The sequence below is a fragment of the Misgurnus anguillicaudatus genome, chromosome 15 (assembly GCF_027580225.2).
Source record: "Misgurnus anguillicaudatus chromosome 15, ASM2758022v2, whole genome shotgun sequence".
Classification (NCBI taxonomy): Eukaryota; Metazoa; Chordata; class Actinopteri; order Cypriniformes; family Cobitidae; genus Misgurnus; species Misgurnus anguillicaudatus.
Genome location: NC_073351.2, coordinates 36,053,084 through 36,081,080, shown reverse-complemented (window position 1 = coordinate 36,081,080; position 27,997 = coordinate 36,053,084). Strand labels below are relative to the sequence as shown.

Sequence of the window (27,997 nt, the reverse complement as noted above, 5' to 3'; positions counted from 1 at the left end):
TCAAGACAGACAGAGAAAGCAGCAACATGAAAAATAACTGTTCAAAAAGACATTGAAGCTCAAAGACCCTATAAAAGATGTTGTGGCTCTTATGTCTCTTTAATCATTATATAATCATTTAACATCTGTATAGCAGCTCATCGACACATTAAATCAAAGCATTGGTGTTCATTTAAAACTGATTCTTATCCTGGGACAGATGGATGGATGTCTCACCCCATCTAAAAAATGTGCATTCTCTCTCTCATCAGCTGTAGGTCACATGACTCATTCTGCTGGCTCTCACTGAGCATGCTCAGTTCAGTGTGTTGTCAGGCAAAAAATAAGACAGCACTGGAAGCAGAGATCTGCAATGATAAACACACAATTGAGAGAGAGAGAGAGACTGAGCACTAAACTGGAGGATTATTGCTCGATCAGACTCATTCTGTATTATCAAACTAAATGTGTTTTATATTAAGGTGAGTGGATTTGTTTTGGAGAAGAAGACATCGATGTGTTAAGAGAACGTCTAATGGTCGGTCGCAGCATCCTCTCTGAAGGTGAGACACACTGATGGAGGGATGTGAGGGAGGAGGGGAGGTCACGGATGCTGGCTGTCTGTGTTTAAAGCCTGAAAGAAAACGAGACAGACGCAGTCAGCATCAGTATGTGATGTGACTCCCGGGGGGTGAGGGGGTTTTAAGGATGGGGGGCAGCGGAGGGCTTTGTGCTGATGAATGGTGACTGTAAGATTATATGAGTTAATGTGATGATAGTCATAGACCGACTGATCAGCCATTTTCAGAAAATCTGCATTGAAACCTAAATCAACCAAAATGGCTATAAATGTATTGACTGTAAATCATCAGTGATTAGTGAACATTTGTGGTTTTCTATTTTATTTTGTGAATATTGTCTAAATATTGTGTAGAATGATTTAAATAAATTAGATCATTTGAAACATTATTATATGTCATAATTATATTGCCCATCATTGGCTCTTTAGATATCCGTATATGAAACGACATTGATCATACAGTACATAGATGAAGATGAAGTCTGATGATGTTCTTGTGTTTTTGTGTGCACAATGCTCAGGGTTTATATAAACACATACAGGTGCTGTTATGAGAAACTGTGACTCTGGACAGAAACAAAATGGCTGCTTTCCAGACAAATGAATATAGAGAAAATTAATGGATTTTAGAAATTCGTATGCTGAAGACTTATATATTAAACTAAAACTGACACAGTTTTACCCTCAGTACTTGCTTACACTCGTTCATCCATTTATTTTCCATTTAAAAAATTTTATTCTTAATGATGTGTGAACATAATTTTGACAACTGTACAAGAAAAATGTTGTAATTGTCTTGAAAATTAATATCATTATGCAAAATGTTGAGATATTCTAGAGAAAGCGTGTATATGTATATGTGTCTATAGCATGCCCACACACATACACACACACACACGCACACGAGATGATGATGATGATGTGCAGCAGTAAGGGTTGTTGCTAGGATACACAGCAGTGATGGGGAGGATGATCAGGACTGAGGAAGAACAAACACAAGTAGACGACTCACAAATACTAAAGAAGATTTTCTGATGATTCAGTTTCATTGCTATTGTTCAGAGTGGTTGCTAGGGTCTTTTGGATGGTTGCTATGTGGTTGTCTACTGAAATTGTCTTCTGAAATTGACTGAAGTTGTCTTCTGGTCTGTAGATACGCCTCGGGTCATCCTACAGTTTCAGGAGAAAATAATAATAAAATACTTAGATATAACTGGTTAGGAAAGTATTGGAGAAGCAGGATATTGATTTGTGGATGTTTGTAGTGTAACTGGTGTTGGTCGAGTTGCTGAAGTTTGGGTTAAATTGTCCAGGTCAAATCTTTTAATCTTGAGTTGTAATGGTGATGCTTGAGTTAGAAAACACTTTTGTAAACTAGTTGTTCCTGTGTTATCACAGATAAATCACCTCTGCTGATGTGCTTGCTGATGTCTTGCTACTTTCACTTTAGGGGCCGTTTACATTACAACGTTTTCAGCTAAAACTGGGTAAGTTTTTAAGCTTTTTGCTGTTCATTTACACAAAAACTGAATTTTTGGTACTCGAAATGGAAACTTTAGAAGATGGGTTCCAAGTTTTTGAAAGCGACGGCTTATCGTCTCGTTGTGAACTACATAAACTGTGATGATAAGTTTATGTGTTAATTCAGTCTATACACTGTTAGACTTTATATTGTATATATGCGGTAACTCACTGGCAACGTGTTACTGTAGCTGCCCCATTACAGTAACATAACTGTACATGTTTTTTACAGTGTCTTTGTAGATTTAAATTGATGTTATTACTTGCAACATTTTGTTAAAAGTTAAATGAACATTAAACATTTACAAGTATTTGTCTTTACAGAATAAAACTAGAAAAACAGCATCAAGCAAAGCATTCTGGGAAACAAAATCTGAAGCAAAAAACAGAAAAAGTTTGATGATGATTTCTGGTTCCCAGAATGCTTTGCATGAGGCTGTTATTGTATAGTTTGATTCTGTGAAGATAAAGACTTGTTAATATTTAAAATTTATTCAACTTTGAACAAACTCTTGCCAGTAAATAACATAAATTTAAATCTACGGTAAATTACCGGCAACCCAGCTGCAATAACATTGAAATTTCTACGGATTTTTTTTACAGTGTAGTTTTAAAAAATATATTGCCTTGATGGGGAATCAAACCCAGGTCACCCGTGTCATAGGTCCATAACACTATCATAATGCCACAGAGTCACTTGATAAAAGTTACTGGCTATGCTCCCCAAGTAGCCTCTACTGTTACTCTCCCGACACTCCAAGGAGCGAAATCTTGGTGTCACTAGTGTTTTGAGCTCTTGGGGTCAATTCAAATCTGACGATCAAGCATTCATCCATAATCCCTTTCTTGTTTCTACAATTCTCAATAAATTATTTACTCTGCTGAAAAACAATTCACATTTTGAAATTTGCTTCACTGCTAAAACCATAACAAATAAAATGTATTTCATTTCATAGATATATTTTATTTTTCCATTTTATATGCTTTTATAACACTGATTTATTAAACTACAGTAGCACTACTGCTGTTGTTTTACAGCAGTCTACCGCAAATTCAAAACATACAGTAAATCACAGTAAATTAAATGTTAATACCCATAATGCAATGAATATTACAATAATGAACTGGAAAAGAAAATGATGGTATTTTACTGGGCATTTTGTGGTAAGTAACTGTAGAAATTACAGTTAAGTCTAACAGTGTAGGCATGCACGAGTTTAACCAAAACAACAATGACAGTGTTCATGACTGTGTTCTCTGCTCAAGACACTGTGTTTATTAACGCTTTACCAACAAAGTTTACTTAATATTGGTGTTTTATAGTCCAAGGTCACTAGTAATAAACCTACTGTACCTAATCGTCCATCTAAACAAAACTGCCTTATGCTTTCACCATAATTGTTTGTATTTATCGTTTTGTAGAAGATTGTGTATGTGCGCAGACGTTTAGTGTTTCTTTACAAGGTAACATCGCCATCTACTGGCCTGACATACATAATGCAGCATTTTTAGTTGTGTTTGCCACTACGTGTAAACCAGGGCTGTTTCTCAATGTCTAGGACACTTCCTTGGCAGAACTGGTCTTTCCAAGTCACTTCCTTCAGAGGCTAGACGAGGCTCCTCTTTAGAATTTGGAGAAGACGTAAATGGACGTCATTGCGTCATTACGTCAGTAAAAAGGTGTGCTTTTGGCGCTACGCGCATAGGATTGTGGGTGATTTGAGAGCGTGAAGGATACACATATGCATCCTTTCCTGTATATGGGATACTTTTCAAACGAAGAACTCAGTCTTTGGTTGCAATTCCGAGGATCCTCGACACTGGAACAGACCTTCGACGGATGTCGATGATGTAGCATCCTTGAAATTCTGGCTTCCGAGGATCCTTCCTTGACATTGAGAAACAGCCCAGGAGTCTCCAACCTTTTTGTGACTAAGGGCTACCACAAATCTGTAAAAACATCATTGTTGTGTAAACATAGCCTTACTGTGCAGGTGCATTATGGTTCCTGAAAGTGGTCTATCTGGTTACAGACTGTACTATAGTCACTGATGTTAATCCAGAAACCACTGTGAGTTTGCAGTAAATGTAGAAAATTGATTTACGCTACATATATGACTTTTTTCCACAGAAAGTGGCGAGTAAATCTGTCCATCAACCTTCACATCAGAGCTTCTGTTGTGTTGGTGATGTAAAATGGATCAGAGAAGCTTCATGCTGTCAGAAACACGTCTGTGAAACAACAGAACTAATGGTGAGGCTTTATCCATCATTAAACTGTGATCTTCTGGAGTCAGAACAGAAACACTTTAATAACAGAGATTCTGGGATGTTCGGTTCAGGGAAGTTAAACAAATACAATGATGTTAAAACTGCACCTGCCTACATAACTAAAATAAAAACATTTATAAGAGGCAAGAAAAAAATGATTTCTATATTTATTGAAGTCACAGCATGTTGATTGAATGAAACGCTACTGTTTTTAATGTGTAAATTCACCAGTCAGTTGGCAATGCCATGTCAGAGCAATGCCAACATGGACAGATTGTGTGACATAATGCACTCCCCCTTAAAAATCATAAACTTCATGTCTAGAATAACATCCTGAAGCAAAACCAGTTTAACCTAAACAATTAGCTGAAATATTTTCTAGTGTCTTTACATTCATGTCTGGATCTACTGTGTCGTTTCTTCAGGATATTAAAGGTCAGGTCTGGACTGATGAGGACTCTGATGGTGAGAATGAACCTGAACAGTTTCTCTACGGCATTCAGGTAAAACACTTTCACGATGTGACTCACTTTATGATTGTGAGAGATTTTATTCATTTATTCTTCACTGATATATAATATGTAATACATCTGTACACCTTTAGGGGAGCTGTGCAGCCGACCTGTACCGTCACCCACAGCTGGATGCTGATATTGAGGCCGTAAAAGACATCTATACAGATAGTGCCGTGTCTGTAAGGTAACAAAAACTCTCACTCCACTTTTGATTCAGATCCGTGCATTCACACCTGATTTCCATACACAATGCATTTGTTCCACTTTACACAGAGAATATGGCACTATTGATGATGTGGACATCGACCTACAAGTCAATATCAGCTTCCTGGATGTGAGAGCACAAGACATAATATATATAGATACACATGCTACACAAACAATTATCATGCTAACTTACGAGCACCTGTAATGTGTATAAAAATGTTGCAGGAGGAGGTGGCGACCGCATGGAAGGTCATCCGAACAGAACCCATCATCCTGCGCCTTCGCTTCTCTTTATCACAGTACCTGGATGGGCCAGGTATGTGTGTGTGTGTGTGTGTGTGTGTGTGTGTGTGTGTGTGTGTGTGTGTGTGTGTGTGTGTGTGTGTGTGTGTGTGTGAGAAAGACAGAGAGAGAGATGGAGAGAGATTTTGTACTTTTGAAGTCAAACTGACATTACACATAAAACTGTACCCTACAGCTCAACTTACACTGTAAAAAAATGCTGTAATTATGCAGCAGTTTCCCAGTAACTTACTGTAGATTTATATTTATCTAATTTATTGACAACAGTTTGTTCAAAACTGAATAATACCAACAAATGAAGAAGGGATGACTCTTCAAAGAATAAAATGCTATTTTATTTCTCTGTTATGGACGTGACAACTGTGAAAATTGCATTTACTTAACTCTGAAAAATATCTTTTTTTACAAATGTTTGAAAATTTAGACAGAGACCTTGTATGAGTATTTACTGTAGGCAGACAACTATTGGCATCTGAGATATCAGTATGGTTAAAATATTTGTAAAACATTATTTTATCATGGTAAGGTTTGCATAGAATTGTTGAGTAATAAATTATAAAAATGTTTGTAAAAAATGCCAATAACTTACTGTAGATATAAATGTATACTATTTACTGGCGACACTTTGTTCAAAGATAAATGAATATTAATCATTAACAATACTTTATCTTTACAGAATAAAATTATAAAAAAGCTTCATGCAAAGCATTCTGGGAAACAGAAATCATATTAACCTTTTTCTGTTTTTTTCTGATTTTGCATAATGCTGTACTTTTGTGGTTCTTTTCTGTAAAGATAAAGTCTTGCTGGTGTTTGATGTTCATTTGTCTTTGAACGGACTGTTGCCAGTAAATAACATCAATTTATTTATTTAGAAACGTTGTTTCTTCCTCATAAATGCACTGTAAAAACTTATAAAAACTAGTTGAAGTTGTTTAAACTTAATTTTATAAGTTATGTCAATGATTCACAGGTCAAAACTTAAAATAGTAAGTTTAATTGAGTTGCAAAATCAAGTTGTTTTAACTTCATGCTACATTTTTTACAGTGTGCACAGATAAATTTTACAGATATTGTCCTTCCTTCTCCATTTGTTAGGTATTATTGATTTTGACTTTGTGCATTTTAATTTACGTAATTTGTCTCCCAAAACTTAAGTCTTTTTTGTCACATTCATAATGCTAAACATGAGTACAGACTGCTATTTTTTTGATGTCTGGACTATATCATCAAGGGTTTAGGAAAATATAATCCAATGGTTCAAATGCATTCTCTGAGAAATTATATTTACATTTTTGACTGAAAATGTCGCATACATAAACTGGAATTTCTCTATTCTAATCTTATCATTGCAAATCAGAGTAAGAAGATGATTTGCTTGCCCAATAAAGGAATGTTTGTTTATTTTTAACCAATTTAACAGTTTATGGCCTTAAAGAAAGATTATTATAAAATACTGTATTTATACTTTATAACTAAATGTAAATGCATAGTAAAATATGTCTGTACCTGACATTCAGTGGTATGATCTACTCAATTGATTACCAATGAAAGTAAATGTTTTTTCAGCAAAATGAAGAAATATTGTAAATATTTAACGCTCTTACGGTGTTTGATGTTCTTCACAGAACCATCTGTAGATGTGTTTCAGCCATCTAATAAGGAAAGCTTCAGTTTGGGTCTCCAGCTGAAGAAGTAAGTCTATAACTGATGTTCATTGTGGCGTTATAAGGGATGTTTGTTCTGAATGCAGAGCTGAAATTTGTCCTCTTGTTATCTGCAGGATTCTCAGTACATTCACATCCCAGCAGTGGAAACATCTCAGCAATGAGTTCCTCAAAGCCCAGCAGGAGAAACGGCACAGCTGGTTTAAAGCCGGAGGAACCATCAAGAAGTTTCGTGCTGGACTGAGTATCTTTTCTCCGATCCCTAAGTATGTCCCCTTTATAACCACCTTCTAACAGATCATGAAACAGAAATATGAGCAATGCTGACGCTTTCATCATGTTCAGAATGTCTAGTTTGTAATCAGATGTTTTTACTCGTGGCTGTGGGATCCATTTTGGCTCCAGGTCTCCCAGTTTTCCTCTGATCCAGGACACGGTGTTAAAAGGCAAACTGAACGTTCCAGAGCTCCGAGTGAACAGACTTATGAACCGCTCCATCTCCTGTACCATGAAGAACCCTAAAGGGGAACTGTTCAGTTATCCTCCAAACAGCCAGGTCAGCCTCCTGTCCACCTGACTGCACGCTGTCCTTACAAAACACCTCCTGTTTCCTGCTTCTTCATATACGGGTGACCAGATGATAATATCAGGATAAAAGTCCAGTTAGATTAAGCAACTTGTATTGGTAGTTGTACTCGAAATCACCCGAATAACTTTTAACCCGAACCCAACGTGCATAAATCATTTTTTTAAAGAAAGACAAACCTGAGAAAATTAGACCAGTGGCAATATATTTGAACCCGACTGGACCTGAATGTAAACGGCACCGACGTGTATGCAGTCTGCAGGCCCGCACGCACCAGTAAGACAATCCCATTGGCTCGCAATCAATTTGGCGCGCTGCTCCATTTATTTTCCTTCGTTATCTGACGATGACACCAAGGTATCCTGCTTAAATGTGCATTCAAAATTGATTGACAGGTCTGGCTCAACAAAAATTAAACTACCGCCAGCCACATGCTGTCGCAAGCGCTTTTGGCAAACAGATGAGGGGTTTGAAAAGCACTTGATGCACACATGCTGAGTAGTTTTGGTCTCCTTGGGTCCGTTCGGCAAAAGCACATTAATTTTAAATTATCCGAGACCCGAAGCAGCTAATACAATTCCCGACCTGTGTCCGAGGCACACATTAAACTTTTAGACCCTACAGCGAGAATAAGTTACACAATGTTATTCCCTGGATTCTTTAATGCAAAAATCTTACATCTTTAAGAAGGGTTTTCGTGTCATGGCTCATAAAATCAGGACATCTGGTCACCCTGCTTCATATCTGTAAACCCCAGTAGCTCTTGAGGACCCGTTACATTTCTGTCTTAATCTCCTACTGACAGACAAATGAAATCACGGCCACAGATTAGATTTCACAGTGAAGATTTCCCCTCACTCCCCACGCCTCTTTGCCCTCCGTCACCCCCTCGCCTAACATGGCCGACCGGCACCTTTTCCCATAATGCTTTGTCTCCGTTAACCCATCAGACTGTGGCTGTCCCGGCGGGCAGGGCCCCAGCGCAGATCACCACACGACAGCTGATTCAGTTGTTTTTCTCATCCCAGGCGGGCGGGCATTGCAAGAACATTCCCACCCTGGAGTACGGCTTCCTAGTGCAGGTATCCGACGGCCGCACCTGCATGCATGACTTCATCCTTTCCCATGATGCTTCAGTGCACGTCTCAGCATCTGTGCATGAACCGTACAGAGTCCTGAGGTCCTGTCACGTGACTCAATCTGTAACTCCAGCATCGGTTGGGCATTGTAGTTCAAAGCAACTTCATTTTGAAGACATTAAACCAGATAATGTGTCTGCCAAACTCTGCACTTAAGTTAGTGAGACCACATTTTGTGAGTTTTAAGAAAAACAAGACAACATTAAAAGGAGAATTCACAGAATAATCATTTACTTGTACCAAACCTGTATAAATGTTCTGCTGAACACAAATGAAGATGTTTTGACAAATGTTTGCATTTACTTCTAGTATTATGTGTATTTTTTCCTACTATGGAAATCAATAGTGCCCCAGATCTGCTTGGTTACAAACATTCGTTAAAACATCTTCATTTGTGTTCAGCAGAACAAACACATTTATACAGGTTTGGTACAACGTAAAGTGGGTGTAAATAATTTTTCGGTGAACTACCCTTTAAATGCAACCCACTGCACATTATCTGCACACGTCTGTGACGGACCTTTAGTGACAGCATGTGTGAGTATAAATATCATGTTACATTCATGCAATGACTTGCAGCACATATAAACAATTAACAACTTTACACTGGGTTATTTTCAACCTAGCATTTGGTCAAAAGGGACAAACCCAGCGGTTGGGTTAAATTAACACAGAAAATGTTAACCCAACAACAGAATTTTTGGTTAATACAACCCGGCATGTCCCTTTTTGACCCAACATATTTTTAGAGTAGTTCATCAAAAGAAAGGGTTAAACAATTTTTGGCATCAGAAATAAAGGATTATTTACTTTTTAATGTAAGTAAATAAATTTTTGCAGGTTTTTATTCCAAGAATATTTGTTATTATTCATGCAGATGGACTTTTGACCACACATTCAGTGTCACGTCATGCAGAAGGTCTATGACACGGTGGAGTTGAAGGGATGGTTTACCCAGAGATGAAGATTCTGTCGTCATTTATTTACCCTCATGTTGCTACATTTTTTTGTTCTGATGAACACAAAGCAGTCCTTCCAGAAAAACGCAGTTTTTTGTGATTGTTGTGGACAAAAATCTTGCGGCACGTTTTCAGAAAAAATGCAATGGAATATGTGGGATATTTATGCAAAAAAACTGTGTGAACTTGCAAAAACTGTTTGCAGCTTTTCAATGATGTTCACATCGCATAATTACGTCACTGTGCATGTGTGAAGTAAATGCAAAATTTTTCAACGTTTTGCTATGAAAATGCAGGGATTATAAAAACATGCAAGCCCCACATATTTTGCAAGCAGAAATCTGCGATTTATGCGACGAAAGTGCGATGTATTTAAAAAAATGCGCCCCCACATAAATATGCGGACTTATGCATTGAATCATGTGATCGCATAATCGTGTGGACTGACAAAGGGAGACATTTTGAGGAATGTTTGTAATCAAACCCATCATGAGCCCCATTCACTTTCAATAGTATTCGTTTTCCCACTATGGAAGTAAATGGTGCTCATGATCGGTTTTGGTTACAAACATTTCTCAAAATATCTTCCTTCGTGGTCATAAGAAAAAAATGTATACAGGTTTGTAACAACATGAGAGTGAGAAAATGATAACAGAATTTTCATTTTAGGTGAACTATCCCTTTGGACTCTACTGTTGTCATTAGATCCAGAAATGACTTTAAAAGCATGCAGATCATAAACACATATGTGTCAACCAATCAGAATCATGCATGTAACAGCATTGTGTTATGAAATCATTTGTGTGTATGCCGTTAATGTTTATCTCTCTCAGTGGTGGCCAATGACTTATTTTTTCGAGAGCGCACAATGCGAAGTTTGTCACAACATGTATGTAGCCCGTCATGTGTGTGGTTCGTCATTTCAAAATATGTGTTTGGCGCATTGAGTGAATACATGTGCATCATGTGTCTTGTCAAAATAAGTGCCTGCTGCAGACGCGTCTAAAGGGTTTATGATAAAAGAGACGCTCTCGTTTGTCAGATACTCGCATAATCTCATGCGTTATCAGAGTGTACTGTTAAGGGAGTGTCTTGCGTGTATTTTGTGAACGTGTGCATCTCTTTTATCATAAACGGTTTGATGCGTGTGCAGCAGGAACTTATTTTGATGCACATGGTTCACATGACGCAACAAATGCATATTTTGAAAACACAGGCAACACACATTTCACTCCGAACACTTATTTGGAATTTGCACCCATCAGAAGAGCAGTCATGAGCCACCACTGATCTCACTCATATTTGTTGTAAATGCTTGTGTTATAAAATGATTGTGGTTCATGTCACTGTGTGTTCCTCTTTCTCTTTATGTTACTGTATAACAGCTGATCAGACAGTATATAGTGTGGTTATTTTTTGTCTTGTTCTCTTCTGTAAGATAATGAAATACTCTGAGCAGCGTATCCCGACTCTGAATGAGTACTGTGTGGTGTGTGATGAACAGCATGTCTTTCAGAACGGCTCCATGCTGAAGGTGAGACCGATGCGTTATTTTATTTTTCTTGTGGACTGTAGCAGTCAGCTCATGGATGTGATGCTCGTGTGTTCACGCAGCCACAATCCTCTATCTTCTAAACAGAATATTTTTATATAAAAATATCACTTCTGTTTAGTTCTGTCCTTTGATTGGTTCAATTTTCCCACAGCCTGCTGTGTGCACGAGGGAACTGTGTGTGTTTTCATTTTACACACTCGGTGTGATGTCTGGGGCGGCTGAAGAGGTGGCCACTGGTGCTGAGGTGTGAACACAAACATGCACGCACGCACACACACACACACACGCACGCACGCACGCACGCACGCACGCACGCACGCACGCACACACACACACACACACACACACACACACACACACACACACCAGCTGAAGTTCAGAGTGATGATGTTTGATGATGTTTGATGTTGATCTTTAGGTTGTGGACCTGCTGGTGGCCATGTGTCGAGCAGCTCTGGAGTCACCCCGTAAGAGCATCATCTTTGAGCCCTACCCATCTGTGGTCGACCCGAATGACCCCAAAACACTCGCCTTTAACCCCAAGGTGACCCTCTATACTCACACACACCTGCTACACTGAGATTCTGTTTATTAATAATTGTTTATAACTTATCTATTAGCTGTCAGTGAACAGTTAGATGATGTACATTTATAAACATACAAAGATGCACCATCAAGTGTTTTTTTTTAAATATTCTGCATCTCTTCAAAATAATAGTTTCACTGTAACAGATCAAATTAAACCATGGGTCTGTTGAATGCTGTATTCTGATTGGCTGAGAAATGTTCCATAGGTGTTGATTATTTTTTCAGTAAACCGCACAGCTAACTTGTCAAATGTCTTAAAAATAGGCACCAGAGCAATGTTTGTGGTAACCGTGGTATAAAAGGAATAATTGACTCTGCTCCTTTGAATTATTTGAAAATAATGCACACCCAAGATCGCATTGCGCCTTGGTTGTGCATTATTTTCTTATAATTCAATGGCCCGTCGTCAATTATTCCTTACTTATAGAATATGTAATAATATTACATAAATAATGATAGGCATCAAGTTGTTATCGCAGAAATAAGCCCCGATCAGGACCCGGTCTTGTATCACACTGAAGGGGTTTATTTCGCGATAACAACCTGCTGACTGTACATTATCCTGCTTATTACACAGCTTTTTACCTTACCTAAGGTAAGGAGCATTAAATATTGATTTGAAATATTTTATTTGCTCATTTTTAAAGAATGCAGAGCTTCTGCGAGGAAAACCCATTTACTTTCGGTTTTAAGATAAGACAAGACGATCAAATTTCATGAACACACTATTTGGTTAAATATAATGTCATCTATGTTATTAAAAGACATATTTTTATTCATTTTTTGTAATATTAAAGGCACACCATGGAACTTTTTGACCACTATGGGGTGCTAGACATGTATTTTTCAACTTCTAGAGCCCCTAAAGGCCACAAGCGCCGCAGCACTGTCGCAAAGGAAAAGAAGACAACTCTTTAGGTCACAAAGTGTGCCTTCCAGCATGTCATATGAATATAATTTCATGGTTTTTTTTTATTTCAAATGCCAAAGCAAATTGATACTGGTAAAGTTTAAAATATATTTTGTTTGATTCTGTAACAAACGGGCTAGTTATATTTATAAGACAAAGCTAAAAACAGATTGCATTGATAAACGTTTTTTTATTACCATCAGTTACACTGTGATGAAGGTGAATTTCAGAAGATTCATAACATATAAGGTGTTTTGCATGTAAGAGTTTCCGTGATGAAAGCATTGTTGACTCTGATGAGGACTACACTCCGGAGACAATACCGCTACCGATTCGTCGACTCGAGGAAAGGCCACGCGATATTTACTCTCGTTTGATTTCTTCGTTTATTTATTCTTTGTTTGCCTTGTTTGCCTTCGCTGACTGCATATGCAGGTACTGTGAGTTCTAAATGCACTTTCTCTGCCGTACTTTTGCTCTTCCTAGAGTGCCTCGTGCACGTTCAAATCAGGAAAATAAATAGTTGCGCTCTCACGTCCGAATTTGAGGAAGTGGAGGAAGTGACTTATGCGGTAAAGAAGATTTTTTATAGTTTTTTTGTTTTGTGCTTAGGGTTACTACTTGAAACCCCAAGTTTAAAAGTACGACTAAAAGCAATACAGACCCTGTCAGGCTATGGTAGACATGTCATTTAAGCTATTTTAAGTCGATGTACCATCACAAGGGTCTTGAAAATATATTGAAAAACTACGAAGTGTCACTTTAAACTGTACCTGTCAAAATGATTTGCAGCATCCAGGTTACCGTGTGTTATTAGTTTAAGCGGTAGTTATTTGAAAACGAACCTTTGAATGTTGCGGCTGGCCAATCAGAGTCAAGCATTTTAGAGAGCCATGTAATAATAAATAACATTTTTGAATGTTTGTGACACATCTGAATACACTGATAGGATGTTTACAGTAAATGTCTTAATTTTCACAGCAAAAATGTAGCGACTAACAGAGCTGAGGAGATTTGTTTAACATTAAGATTAAGATATTATTTTATTTGTGATGAACTTTAACCAGCATCAGATGTATTCTTCTCTGTGTGTGTTTGTGTTGTGTGTGTTTGTGTGTGTGGTTACTGTACTCACCCTGTACTGAACAGAAGAAGAATTATGAGCGTCTGCAGAAAGCTCTTGACAGTGTGATGTCTATACGAGAGATGACACAGGTACAGCAACATCTGTTGGATTTATATCTACAGCTCTTCTTGAATTTGTTTTTTTATTATGAGAGAGATTTTTAGTGAACTGACCGCACAATGATGTCTAACTCTTGATATTATCTGTATAACATCTTCCCCACAACTTTCAAACCAAAACTTGTTGCAATTATTTGAAAATGATGAGAACTGAATGTTGTTGATATTGTTACTGCTATGTTTGTATTAGTAATGGATCTCCTGTAACTGTACTGGTGTATTTAGGGCTCATATCTGGAGATTAAGAAGCAGATGGATAAACTGGACCCATTAGCTCATCCATTACTGCAGTGGTGAGTAGAAACATCAGATTAACCTTCAGTATCAGAATTACAGGAACTCTTATAATAAAACCTTTAAAGGGTCACTTCACCTTTTTTGAAAACATGCTCATTTTCCAGCTCCCTAAGAGTTAAACATTTAATTTTTACCGCTTTGGAATCCATTCAGCCAATCTCTGGGTCTGGCGCTAGTACTTTTAGCATAGCTTAGCATAATCCATTGAATCTGATTAGACCATTAGCATCGCGCTAAAAAATGAACAAAGAGTTTGGATATTTTTCCTATTTAAAACTTGACTCTTGATATCACACAGTGCCCGAAAGTATTCCCCTGCTATTGAAAGTTACCAAAGGGACTACTATCGGCTGCTGCGTAATATCATTGCGCCTCCTGCAGCCATGTTACGGCAGCAAAGTCCTTAATTATTACGTCAGAATGAGAGTATAGTTCCTGCCATATCGGCCTAGAAATCGCAACTTTTAATTTTCCGTCAGTCTTAGTACACGATGTAACTACAGAAGAGTTTTAAATAGGAAAAACATGGAAACACCTTGGTTATTTTTGAGCGCGATGCCAGGGGTCCAATAAGATTCAATGGATTGCGCTAAGGTATGCCAAAAGTGGCACAGCCAGACCCGGAGATCGGCCGAATGGACTCCAAAACGGCAAAATATTGAGTGTCCCTTTAATGTTAGCTATTTGTTAATTGATACTGTAAATCTTCTTGTCATGGTGTCATGTTTCTCTTTCAGGATCATCTCCAGTAACAGATCTCATATAGTGAAGCTTCCTCTCAGTAGGGTGAGTATATAAACACACGGCTGATGATGTGATGTGTTTTCTTAGTGTGTGTTTGCTCACATGTGTTTCACGTGTGTTTGACTTACAGCAGCTGAAATTCATGCACACATCACATCAGTTTCTGCTCCTTAGCAGCCCGCCGGCCAAAGAGGCTCGATTCCGCACCGCCAAAAAACTCTACGGCAGTACCTTTGCCTTTCAGTGAGTCACTTCAGTCCCTCTGGATATCATTAGCTATATTATGCAAAATCCAGTCCTTCCAGAAAAATGCTGAATTTTTTTGTGATTGTTGTGGGCAGAAATCCTTGATCTAGCGGAATGATGGAATATGTGGGATATTTATGCAATTTTATGCGATGAAATTGTGGGAAATTGCAAAAACTGCGGGAAATTGCAAAAATTGTGAGAACTTACAAAAACTGCGGGAAATTGCAAAAATTACGAGAACTTGCAAAAATTGCGGGAACTTGCAAAAATTGCGGGAACTTGCAAAAATTGCGGGAACTTGCAAAAATTGCGGGAACTTGAAAAAACTGCGGGAACTTGCAAAAATTGCAGGAACTTGCAAAAATTGCGGGAACTTGCAAAAATTGCGGGAACTTGAAAAAACTGCGGAAACTTGAAAAAACTGCGGGAACTTGCAAAATTTGCGAGAACTTGCAAAAACTGCGGGAACTTGAAAAAACCGCGGTAACTTGCAAAAATTGTGGGAACTTGCAAAAACTGCGGGAACTTGCAAAAATTGTGGGAACTTGCAAAAACTGCGGGAACTTCCAAAAATTGCGAGAACTTCCAAAAACTGCGGAAACTTGCAAAAACTGTGGGAACTTGCACAAATTGCGGTAACTTGCACAAATTGCGGGAACTTGCACAAATTGCGGGAACTTGCACAAATTGCGGGAACTTGCACAAATTGCGGGAACTTGCACAAATTGCGGGAACTTGCACAAACTGCGGGAACTTGCACAAATTGCGGGAATTTGCAAAAATTGCGGGAACTTGCAAAAATTGCGGGAACTTGCACAAATTGCGGGAATTTGCAAAAATTGCGGGAACTTGAAAAAACTGCGGGAACTTGCAAAAATTGCAGGAACTTGAAAAAACTGCGGAAACTTGAAAAAACTGCGGGAACTTGCAAAATTTGCGAGAACTTGCAAAAACTGCGGGAACTTGCAAAAACTGCGGGAACTTGCAAAATTTGCGGGAACTTGCAAAAACTGCGGGAACTTGCAAAAATTGCGTGAACTTGCAAAAATTGCGGGAACTTGAAAAAACTGCGGAAACTTGCAAAAACTGTGGGAACTTGCACAAATTGCGGTAACTTGCACAAATTGCGGGAACTTGCACAAATTGCGGGAACTTGCACAAATTGCGGGAACTTGCACAAATTGCGGGAACTTGCACAAATTGCGGGAACTTGCACAAACTGCGGGAACTTGCACAAATTGCGGGAACTTGAAAAAACTGCAGAAACTTGCAAAAACTGTGGGAACTTGCAAAAACTGCGGGAACTTGCACAAATTGCGGGAACTTGCACAAATTGCGGGAACTTTCACAAATTGCGGGAACTTGCAAAAATTGCGGGAACTTGCAAAAATTGCGGGAACTTGCACAAATTGCGGTAACTTGCACAAATTGCGGGAACTTGCACAAATTGCGGGAACTTGCACAAATTGCGGGAACTTGCACAAATTGCGGGAACTTGCACAAATTGCGGGAACTTGCACAAACTGCGGGAACTTGCACAAATTGCGGGAACTTGAAAAAACTGCAGAAACTTGCAAAAACTGCGGGAACTTGCAAAAACTGCGGGAACTTGCACAAATTGCGGGAACTTGCACAAATTGCGGGAACTTTCACAAATTGCGGGAACTTGCAAAAATTGCGGGAACTTGCACAAATTGCGGGAACTTGCACAAATTGCGGGAATTTGCAAAAATTGCGGGAACTTGCAAAAATTGCGGGAACTTGCAAAACTGGGGGAACTTGCAAAAACTGTCTTTTTTTCAATGATGTTCACGTTACATAATCACGTCACTTCATAATGTTCCCATGGCAACAGGGGACATGTCTGCGCTTGTGTGAAGTAAGTGCAAAATTTTTCAACTTTCTGCTAAGATATTTGTGATTTTTGCAATGAAAATGCGGGGATTATGAAATCATGCAAGCCCTGCATATTTTGCGCACGAAAATCTGCAATTTATGCTGCAACAGTGTGGCATATTTGAAAAAATGCGGCCCCCACATAAACACGCAGACTTTGTCTGATTATGTGTTGAATCATGCGATCGCATAATCATTTTTTTTCTTGGAGGGAATGAAAATCCACATTAACAAGGTGTTTGGACATAAATGTGTGTTGGTAGTGTTGTTTTGATTCTCTTGTTAATGTGATGTCACACTGATCAAGCCCCGCCCATAACCACTGACTGACTGGTAACTTAACCCAAAAGCTTTTCTAAATGTGTTTGTTAGCACTAATACTAATACACTTTAAAGTGTTTATAACAATGACAGTTTTATTTTAGGCATTTGTATACATTTGATCTAGCTCTATATATTTAAACACTTGCACAACACTGCAGGGTTCTGTGTTATTTTTGTGGATGCAGTTTCACTTTTAGACCTCGCAAGACACACATTTTTCAAACACAAAGCTTCTTTCATGCAGTAAAAATATCTCCAGACGTCTGTGTTCAAAAATACACTTGTACCAGATTTGAAAACCATCCGTTTCAGACATTGCATCATTCTGTAGGGGTCATCAGGTATAAAACTTGAGAAATGATGCTCTCTACCACAGTTGTAGTTCTGGGTGGTTGCAATGTTTTTTACCCATGGGATTTGTTTTATTGTCCAGCAAAACATATTTGATATCCTAACATTTATTGTCTCGATCTCTTTCCAGTGGTTCCCATATTGAGAACTGGCACTCAGTTTTAAGAAATGGACTGGTTAATGCCTCTTATACCAAACTACAGGTATGTAACTCACACCAGTCAGCTGATTACAGACTCATGTCCTCATTGGATGACACATACAGTATAGGGATAATGTGGCTGCAGATCTGTGTCATGAATATTCATGGCTTGTGTCATTGAGCTCATTTCCTGTTCTGAAGGCAGCCAATAGAATTCTACTTCCTGTCTTAATGGACAGATGGTGTTTTTCTGCAGTATCTGTGTGAATAGGGTAACTGGATGACCCATTAAATTTGTGCCTTCACTTGACGTAAAGACTCTATCTCTAATTTAATCAGACTATTAAACGTTTAAAGGGATATTTCACCCATTTTTTCACTCTTATGTTGTTACAAACCTGTAGAAATGTCTTTGTTCTGGTATAACCAAACCAATCATGAGCCCCATTCACTTCCATAGTATGAAAAAAAGAATACTATGAGGAGATCTTCATCCTGAAACATTTATCACTCTTTCATGTGTACTCATCGTCGTCTTCATTGGGAACATCATCGTTCTGTTCTCGATGCTTTGTTTATATATCAAGTTTCCTCGTTCACATCTTATTTATGCATTTCTTCTCACGCTCGGCCATGATTGGCCGGTTCAGCGTTATTTATTGTGTTGTTCATCTTGATGTGCACTTGGATTTGTTTTGTCAGATCTCCATGTTTGTTCTGGTTCTCGTGTGTTTTCTGTAACTCTTCTCCTCTTCTTCTGTTTGATGAAAGCTGCATGGAGCAGCATATGGGAAGGGCATCTATCTGAGTCCCATATCCAGTATTTCCTTTGGATATTCAGGTAGATCTTCACTTGCGTTGTCCGTGTAACTCCTGTGGATTTGTGTCTGCCGGCTTGATTATCAGAATGACTGAACATCACATTTCTCATTTTCTCTTCTCTCTCTCTCTGTCTCTTTCTTTCTCTCTGTGACACACACTGCTCAATTGTTTTTCATTCATGTGGATGTTTTGTTGATCCTGGATGTTTGTACATGCATGACATTACATGGTTTTAAAGATGTATGTCACACCAAAACCTAAACCAGTTGTAAACTAGATTAAACTAGTTAAAATAGCACTTCTGTTTGTATTTATTCATCATCTGTTTGTGTGTATAGGAATGGGGAAAGGTCAACATCGCATGCCCACTAAAGATGAGTTGGTCCAGCGATACAATCGAATGAACACAATGCCACAGGTGAACATCTCTGCACACAACAGTGATTTCACTCGGATGATAAATATATCTACATTAGCATCCACATGATTATAATGATAATGTTATGTTCATTGTAAACTCACACAATATCGTCCAAAAAATGGATGTAGAAGACCTGCTGTTGATTTACGTTTTCAATGAATCTTTCCTACACAATCTGACAGCCAAAACTGGTTACTCTCAAAACTGGTTATGCTCATTGTTGGCATGCAAAACATAAGTGCCCGTGTGTTGATATTTATGTTAGTATCATATCAATAAGTACTATATGGGCAATTCTAGAAACACAACTTTCTGACTGCTATCGTCTTTAAATCCACGCCATAATCAAGAATAGCCCAAAAACATTTAGGAATCTGACAGAGATTTTATTTGGCAGTATGTTTTATTCCTCATATCTTTATCATTATAGTCGTGGTGTAAACTACAGTAAAGTTATTGTCCAGAATGTAATGTGTTCTTTTATATGTGTGTTTGTGTAGAGTCGACCGATACAGTCCAGATTTCTCCAGAGCAGGAATTTAAACTGCATTGCTCTCTGTGAAGGTAAAACATCGCTGTATGGCCATTAAAACACAGCAACTACACACAGTACTGAGAAAAAGAACTAGAAAGTACAGATCATATCAGCAAAAATTGTTGTCATTTTTTATAATAAATTATCAACAACTTAAGTGAAAAGTTTAGTTGTAAATTGAAAGAAATGAAAACATGGATTATTTCAGCGTGGTTCATCCATGTTATTCATTGTGATTTAAAGGGGTCATGACTTTTAATTTTAATATGCTCTCATAGGTGTAGATTATTCAAGTAATCTTTTTGGTGAAAAATTAAATGAATTTATTACCCCTCTCCACCTTGTTTTTCATCCTCTGATTGAAACAGTCTAAATTGGGTGTTTCCAAGCGTTCTGCTTGGCTCGGTGTCCCACCCACTTCTTTGATTGACAGCCTACATGCTTTGGCTATACACAGTTTACTACAAATACAGCTTCTTAAACAGCCTTTTTAAGTACATTGGGTCTCATTTAGTAAGCATGCGTACACACACGACTTTGTGCGTAAATGTGCATACGGGTGTTTTAACGAAGAAAACTTTCATACAAAAATTTCTTTTAATTGTATGCAAAAATGTAAGAACCACATGTACATAGAAAAAAAATTATTTATAAAACGGGCAGTTCTGGTTCTTCATTCTGATTGGTTGAAACACGTTCTAAGCCGTGATAAAATACCCCAGTACCCACGGTTCAGACCGCATTACATAAGTATCGCTGCACCACTGTTGCTACGTACTGATTACTATGAAAATAAACACCACAGTCTTTAATCATATTTTCATGGTGTCTTTGCTGCGTCTGTGTTTCTTATATATATGTGTGTTTCTAATATAATTACAACTTATTTGTGTTTTATTTTATGAAATCCTGCCATGCATATGAAGTAACCGTTTTATAAAAGCAAATAAGCCCCACGAAGCAGTGGTGTTATGCTGCGTTCACACCAGCCGCGGTAGAGGCGTCAAGCGTGAGTGATTTCAATGTCAACTCATTCACCGCCATTGACGAGTTATCTCGTCAATTATGAGTTAATATTTAACTAATAAATATGCCTTTCTGGACGAATTTCAAAGTGAAATTGTAATACAGATTTTATCCACTAGATGGCGCCAAACCGAATTTATAAAAAACGGAAGTTAAAAAGATTGAATGATTTATTTTAACTGCCTTTATGTTTGATAGTCATTCTGAGTCTGTTCTCTAACATAAATTCCATTACAAAAACACAATTTTTTAAGCTTTTTGCTCAAAATGTTGTATTTTTGAAGAAAAATATCCATATTTCGGTGGTTAAATTAAGTGGAAAAAGTAAATATATAATGAAAGTTTTTCCCCCATTTTGTTTGTTTGTTTGTTTGTTTATTGTTTGTTTGAAAGCAGAGGGTGTATTCTTTAATTTTATATATTTATAGAAGATAATTTTTCCTGCAAGGAATTTTGTGAAACTTTTGTTAAAATCACAAAAATGCAGGTGGGCAACTTTTCTTAAAAAGGCTGGCGGTGAATGAGTTAAGTCAATGTGATGACTTGCGTCTGGAGGTCTTGCGGCGCAAATGATTTTGCCTCCTTTGCACATCTAGTTCGCGCAATTGGCGCGAATTAAGTGTTACAGCGGGAAACGCGCAAGTTGAAAATTATGAACTTTCCCGGAAAAACGCACTGCGTTGACCAATCAGGAGCTTGCTCTAGTAGTGACGTGATTAGAGGACGCGAGCAGAGTCGCAGAAGCCCCTCCCATGAGGCGAATTTCCGCGTGAATGTCTTGATGACTACAATTTCACCTCGCCATTCACGCTTGAATAAAGCGAGTAAACTCAAAATGTTCAAGCGGCAAACCAGATGCGGTAGACGCTAATTTGACGCCTCAAACGCGGCTGGTGTGAACCCATGGTTACAACACCCCTGGCTTAGCTGTTATAAAATGCACGGGTAACCCACTGCTTCTTGGGGCTTATTCCTTTAATAAAATATATAGAACAGATATATATTATATGGTTCTTTTTTCTTGTTCATGATTATTGCGTACGTGTGGTTTAAGTTGTTCTTATATTTCTGCGTATATTTTCAATTTTTTTTATGAAATCATGATTTGTTCGTTAAATCACCATACGCACATTGCATGTACAAATTTGTGCGTATGCTAAGCGAATGAGACCCAATGTGTTTATTTATATCACAGACAGCCATGTCATGACCCCTTTAAGAATGCTCTAGAGAACGCCTTGTGATTAATAAAACAGACTTTTCTGTGTTATCAGTTTTTATGCTTGTTTATTTCCAGGTTTAAATAAAAAACACAAAATCCAAATTTCCAGTTTGGTCTCATAAAATAAAATCACCTTTAGTAATATTTTCTGTGTGCTGTGATTTGAAATGGATTGATTTTGCTTTAACACATAGTTTATTAGATCAGAGTCGGACATCAGGTGTTATAATAATTGATGTGTGTGTTTGGTCTTTTCTGGTCCCAGTGATCACATCAAAAGACCTGCAGAAACACGGTAATATCTGGGTGTGTCCTGTGTCGGATCACGTCTGCACACGCTTTTTCTTTGTGTGAGTATCTTATCTGTTTTCACGTATGAATAAGCACTCATTCGCTGTCAATCAGTAATGTAATGCTGATGCCCGTTGTGACCTTTCATGATCTCCGTGTCTCAGGTATGAAGATGGTCAGGTGGGAGATGCAAACATTAACACACAGGAGCCCAAGATACAGAAGGAGATCATGCGTGTGATCGGCACCCAGATTTACTCCAGCTGAGCGGCTTTCCCGCAGAGACGAGATCGGCATCCTCAGAGATGAGATGGACACGGAGAAGAGCCAAACATCTCCTCGTCCATCTAGATTTCTTTTCTCCTGTCATCTGTAGGCAGTATTGGACACGCTCCTCATACAGTGAGGTGTATGAGATTAAAGATGCAGGAGTAAACATGGGCACTCTTTGCTGTGACGGCCAATGAGGGCAGTATAAGCCCCGCCTTTTGCTATTTCTGACCTCTCTATGACTTCCTCCAGAGCTGCTGTCAGTCAAAACCAGACAAACACTTGATTGGAGGAGACGGCCAAAGCGTGAGGCCACGACTCGTTTACTTTTCAGATCAAATTCAATCTGGTAGATTGATTGTTTCTCACACTAAATCTGTCATAACGTGTAAAAAGTCATTTCAAAGCGCTTATTGCGGTAGTTCTGTCTCTGGATAGTAAATGATAAATCTCTGTGTGTTCTGTTGTGTTTGTAACACGCTCGATTATCTTTCAGACTACAGACGTGTACTAATATACAGACATTATACAAATCAATGTTTTTCAGTCTGGTGAGCTCTAGTTATTCAAGTAAAAACACATTTATAACAGAACAGAACGAGTGTGAAGACATTAATACTTGTGTTGATTCATTCTTGTTGATTCATCACTTTTTGTCCGTCAGACCGTCTGTCAGTGTTCCTGTGAAGACGTTTAGACTGGACGACACAGGAGCACTAGCACTGTCCTGGGATCAGTTATTGGCTGTGCCATCTAATGATGATCAATGACATGATGTTAATAATTTCCATAGAGTTCTTGGGTGCAGAATAACTCTTGCTCTTACACACACACATACTTCAGTACTGTTTGGATGCTTTATTATGACTGTTTTTCATATCTTGATTCTAATAGTAGGGTTTATTAGAAGTCTTTATATCAGATGATCACGAGGACAGAGTCAAATCTTTCATGTGTTGACTTTTTTTCTGTTTGTTCAGTGATGATGTCTTAATGTCAGTAATGCTGAGCGAGTGAACGCTGCTGCTGCTGCTGCTGTTACTGTGTGGTAACAAATTAAAACTCGAGGCTGCATGCTTCACATTCAATATCTCTGATTCTACCATATAGTTCTTGCTTAGTTTAACTGAGCTATTCGTAGTTTCCTAAACTAGTTAAAAAAAGTTTATGTACAAATATCTCACTTATAATTGAGACACTAGAAACATTTTGTATTCGCTTTTATAAAAGTTTTTTAGGCCTGGACATTTAAAAATCCCCTGCAGTCTGTGGGAGCGTTGTAGAGTACAGTCCCCAGGTGAAAAAGTAGTACACTTCCATAGTGTACTTGAAGTGCTTTATTTTCACACACTAATTTTGTACTTAATATACAACAAATTCATATTTATTCCTTCTTCAGATGTTTTTAAGATTATCTAAGTGTACTTCACTGTGCTATTTTGAGACACCGTGAATATGAACTAAAATGCACTTTTAACATACTATCTCTGTAATAAAAAATTTATATAGTTAAACTTGAACTCAACTTTCATACAAAGATTGGTTCAAGTTTACTGCAAGTGTTACCTAAATATATTTTTTAAATACATTTTTAGCACATTTTAGTTCCCTAAAATCTCACATTTTAGGTGTCTCAAAATAGCACAGTGAAGTACACTTAAATGAAGTACACTTAAAAAGTACTAAAGATGAATTTTTAGTATATTAAAGGTGCAGTGTGTAATTTTTAGAAGGATCTCTTGATAGAAATGCAAAATAATATAAAATACTAAATGATCAGGGGTGTATAAAGACCTTTCATAATGAACCGTTATGTTTTTATTATCTTAGAATGAGACGTTTTATCTACATACACAGAGGGTCCGCTTACATGGAAGTCGCCATTTTGTGCAGCCATGTTTTTACAGAAGCCCTTAACGGACAAACTTTTTTACTATAAGTTGTCTCCAACGATGACATGTTTGACCAGTGGTGGCTACCGTAGCTTCTCTATGTGTTTCAAAAGCAAGAGGTGAGCAGGACTGAGCCGTTGGTTGCAATTCGCAACCTCACCACTAGATGCCACTAAAATTTACACACTGCACCTTTAAGTGCAAAATTAGTACGGAAGTGTATGGAAGTGTACTACTTTTTGATTGCTTCCAAAACGATTATGATAATGAGAAACTTTCTGCCTAAAAGCAAACTGTGTAAGCCATTTTAAATGAGATAGATAGATGTATGATGATTATGTTGTGACTGAATAAGATCAATCAAAAATTGATGTCCTTCAGTACTAAATGAGTTAAACTCTGAGCTCTTATTGGCTGATTTTTTGGTCATTCAGTCCAAGTCATCCATTTATTTATTTTTGTTTTGTTTTAAGCGATATATAACAAATGCAATAAGGAAGCAACCAGTTGATTCATCATACTTTAACAACACAATTCCATCTATTTCTTGAAAAGGAGTGGCTAGAAGTCAAACTTATTTAAACCCACCCCAGTTACAATTATCAGGAAAAAAAGAAAAAAGATAGCTGCTTCCTTGATTGTTAACATTATCATAACACACAATTAAAATTGAATATATGCACATATAAGAAAAACATAAGAGAAGAAAAAAATCAGAATCAAAAACTACACACACGTCTAAAATTTCAAATACAATTTTAGTTTTCTGACACAAGAGATTTTGTCTATAAAACTACTTTCAGACAGTTAATCATAGAAAACACTTTTTAGTGCTACACATTTGATCCAAATCATTAATTTTAAGTTTGACACAACTGGTGTTAAATGTCGTGAGTGAGATATAATGTGTTCAAAAGTTTAGTGTCACCTGATCATTCTTTATTTTAGTTCCATACTTTAGTAAAGTCATCAGAACTAAAAAATAAACCCAAATGTATTGACATTTTTAATATAACATTTGACTTCCCTTTCGAGGGAACAAGCGCTGCGTCGCCGTAGTGGTGCTTTGGGAATGACTCCAGGCGTGAGTGTGTCTGAATGTGTTGTGTATATCAAACTCAACCAATGGTGGTGCGTAATGTCACTGGCAAGGTGACACGGGAACCTTGATGTACAAAAGGTGACCTGAAAAACGCCCTCGCTATATAAAATATTGCCGAAGATGACGTAATAGGGATGCAGGAAATATGCAAGGGAGACGCAGCGTCTCATTCCCTTCTCAGGGAACAAGGGTTACATACCTGAGACGTTTTCAAACAAAAGAAATGATATGTTGGCACAATTATATTTTTATCTATAAAACCAATTTCAAACATTTAAGCACTGTTTTTGCCAGTGTAAAATTATATGAGCAAGTATTTATATGACACTTACTTGCATCTTATAAATAAATGTTTAGAAGTTTTGATAAAATAAAAAACTTTTGTGTTCAAATTATGTGGGGGTTGTAATTTAACTTAATGATCGCTAGATGGCAGCAGAAATCTTGAACTTTGAATCTGATTATAATCAGGCCTTTCCATTCTGACATATTGACAAAAACTCTTTATTTCTGAATATGAATGTCTCAGAAAAGATGAATATAAAAATCTGGATGATAAACGTTACAGGAGTCTTTCTATAAAAGTTTATAATGGAAATATACTGGAAGATGAAGACAAACTATACGGATGATATTGAAACAGATAAAATCTGCATTATTTTCAGGGGAATATCGTTTTAATTTAATTGCTTTAAAAAATGAAAATATATTTTTTCTATGTTTTATTATTTTTGTGTCCGTTTTTCATTCTAGCAATTAAAACAGACAAAAACAAAATGACAAAATAAAAACAGCTTTTGAAATGTAAATTGAATTAAAGAAGTCCAGTTAAGAAAGTCAGAAAGGTTAATCTGCATTTAGTTTCAAATGTAATTTTGATAAAAACTTATTTATTAAAAATAAAGACCATGTTTTATTCTGCATTCTTTTTATGACATTCAAAGGCAGTACTCAGGTCTCGCCCCTTTTACTGCATTTGTTATCAGAATTTTTCTGCCATCATCATACTGAATGCGACTGCAGTTGACATAACTGTGACGTCTATTGTATTAGTTTCCACTGTATAAATGATCCCGTTTGACAGTTAAAATCTGATTGGAGATCAGACTGCTTTTTCTACAGCAGCTTGATCTAACTGATCTAACGAAATCATTATGACTTTAACCCCCAGTTTCAGACACAAGGCTTAAGATTAAAACACATGTTTGAGCTGTCTCAACTGAAAATAACTTACAGATCTTAAATATGCCAGTGCTATTGATTTGTCCCAAGATAAACACCAATAACATTTTCTCTAATACATGTTTATAAAAGATGCTTAAACATCTACATTTAACTAAGGCCTAGTCCTGGCTTTAGCTAAGCCTAATAATGATCTGTTGTAGGATATGTCTGTGATTCCTGTGGAGTCCTTAAGTGCACTGATAAAAGATTAAGGTCAGTACTGATTATGAAATAGTCTAATTCTTCAAGATTATATTCATTTTGTATTATTTATACCTCTGTTGTTTTTATAATCTTCTTTTTACATGCATGTTTATGTTTGATTGATCAGTTCTTGTTTCTTTAAATAATAGTTATTGTTTGTCCTCACAACTGCTTGATGCATCTGCCAACATGCTGTATTTCCTCAGCCAGCACTCGATTATAACACAGTACTACAATTATTTTGACAACACAAGTAATATGGGCAACGGTGGGATAAAATGAATGTATCTTTCTCTTATTCACAGTGGGGAATTTGTTTGCTATGAAAACTAAAGGTGATTCAAGTGGCGCATGAACACGCACGCACGCACACACAAACACACTTTTTATATGTCCTAATTGCATTGAATCTACAGATGCCACTGATTTTGAAACACCTCAATCAAGACTGTTCTGGGATCAGATGTGAGTTCAGATTTATTTTGATTTGATGTGCCTCCAGCGAAATCTACAGCATGATTTTAAAGGTCCATCAGTCAATATAGCAGCATGCAGGTTGCAGCTCAAAAATACATATAAAGTAGATGCTATTGATATGTCAACTGATTTTTTATTTGTGCAACAGTGAATATTTTTGCACTTCTGTTTGCCGACGCTAGTATCACATAAAAGACTCATTTCACCTTTAATATTTGGTTTCTGAGATGGAAAATGAGCAGTAGATAAAACATCTAACACATTCAACAGAAACCTGTTATTTGTTCAGCAGTATGGAGAACTGAACAGCTTGCATTTGTTTGAGTCATCACATTTTCCAATAAATCACTGTTCACATGATGTCAATCCAGATGAAATCTGTCAGAAATAGATCTGTGTATGTTTAGGACAAGTGACGCAACCCTTCTGCAGGTTCTGAAACAGGAGATCGATGCTATTGATTAAATCTATTTTGTGTGTTAA

At 37.4% G+C, this 27,997-nt stretch overlaps 1 protein-coding gene across 7 annotated transcripts; it reads left to right on the top strand.

Annotated features, from left to right (window-relative positions):
* Positions 1–287: 287 nt before the first annotated feature.
* parp6a (poly (ADP-ribose) polymerase family, member 6a) lies at positions 288–27,997 on the top strand. Of its 7 annotated transcripts, none has more exons than XM_073853890.1 (24): positions 289–542; positions 2,010–2,046; positions 4,212–4,334; positions 4,777–4,854; positions 4,956–5,050; positions 5,140–5,200; positions 5,299–5,389; positions 7,005–7,071; positions 7,160–7,309; positions 7,449–7,599; positions 8,580–8,711; positions 11,166–11,261; positions 11,434–11,526; positions 11,701–11,826; positions 13,930–13,995; positions 14,251–14,318; positions 15,060–15,108; positions 15,197–15,309; positions 18,017–18,089; positions 18,800–18,869; positions 19,189–19,268; positions 19,772–19,835; positions 22,320–22,404; positions 22,510–27,997. In XM_073853890.1, exons 3-24 carry the CDS (start codon positions 4,332–4,334, stop codon positions 22,610–22,612), a joined length of 1,914 nt encoding a protein of 637 aa, XP_073709991.1. In that variant the 5' UTR covers positions 289–542; positions 2,010–2,046; positions 4,212–4,331; the 3' UTR covers positions 22,613–27,997. The 7 variants fall into 7 exon arrangements, 6 of the variants coding, with proteins under 6 accessions (XP_073709991.1, XP_073709994.1, XP_073709993.1 ...); XM_073853893.1 differs by having other exon boundaries at positions 1,958–2,046; positions 8,658–8,711; XM_073853892.1 differs by having other exon boundaries at positions 1,958–2,046; positions 13,933–13,995.

What these genes read in the sequence shown, in the direction of transcription:
- parp6a (XM_055174041.2), top strand. Translation starts at nt 4,747, where the DNA reads ATGTCTGGATCTACTGTGTCGTTTCTTCAGGATATTAAAGGTCAGGTC. An exon ending in ATCTTTTCTCCGATCCCTAA is followed by an intron (nt 7,310 to 7,448) that starts GTATGTCCCCTT and finishes TTTTGGCTCCAG; the next exon opens with GTCTCCCAGTTTTCCTCTGA. An exon ending in AGAACGGCTCCATGCTGAAG is followed by an intron (nt 11,262 to 11,433) that starts GTGAGACCGATG and finishes ATTTTCCCACAG; the next exon opens with CCTGCTGTGTGCACGAGGGA.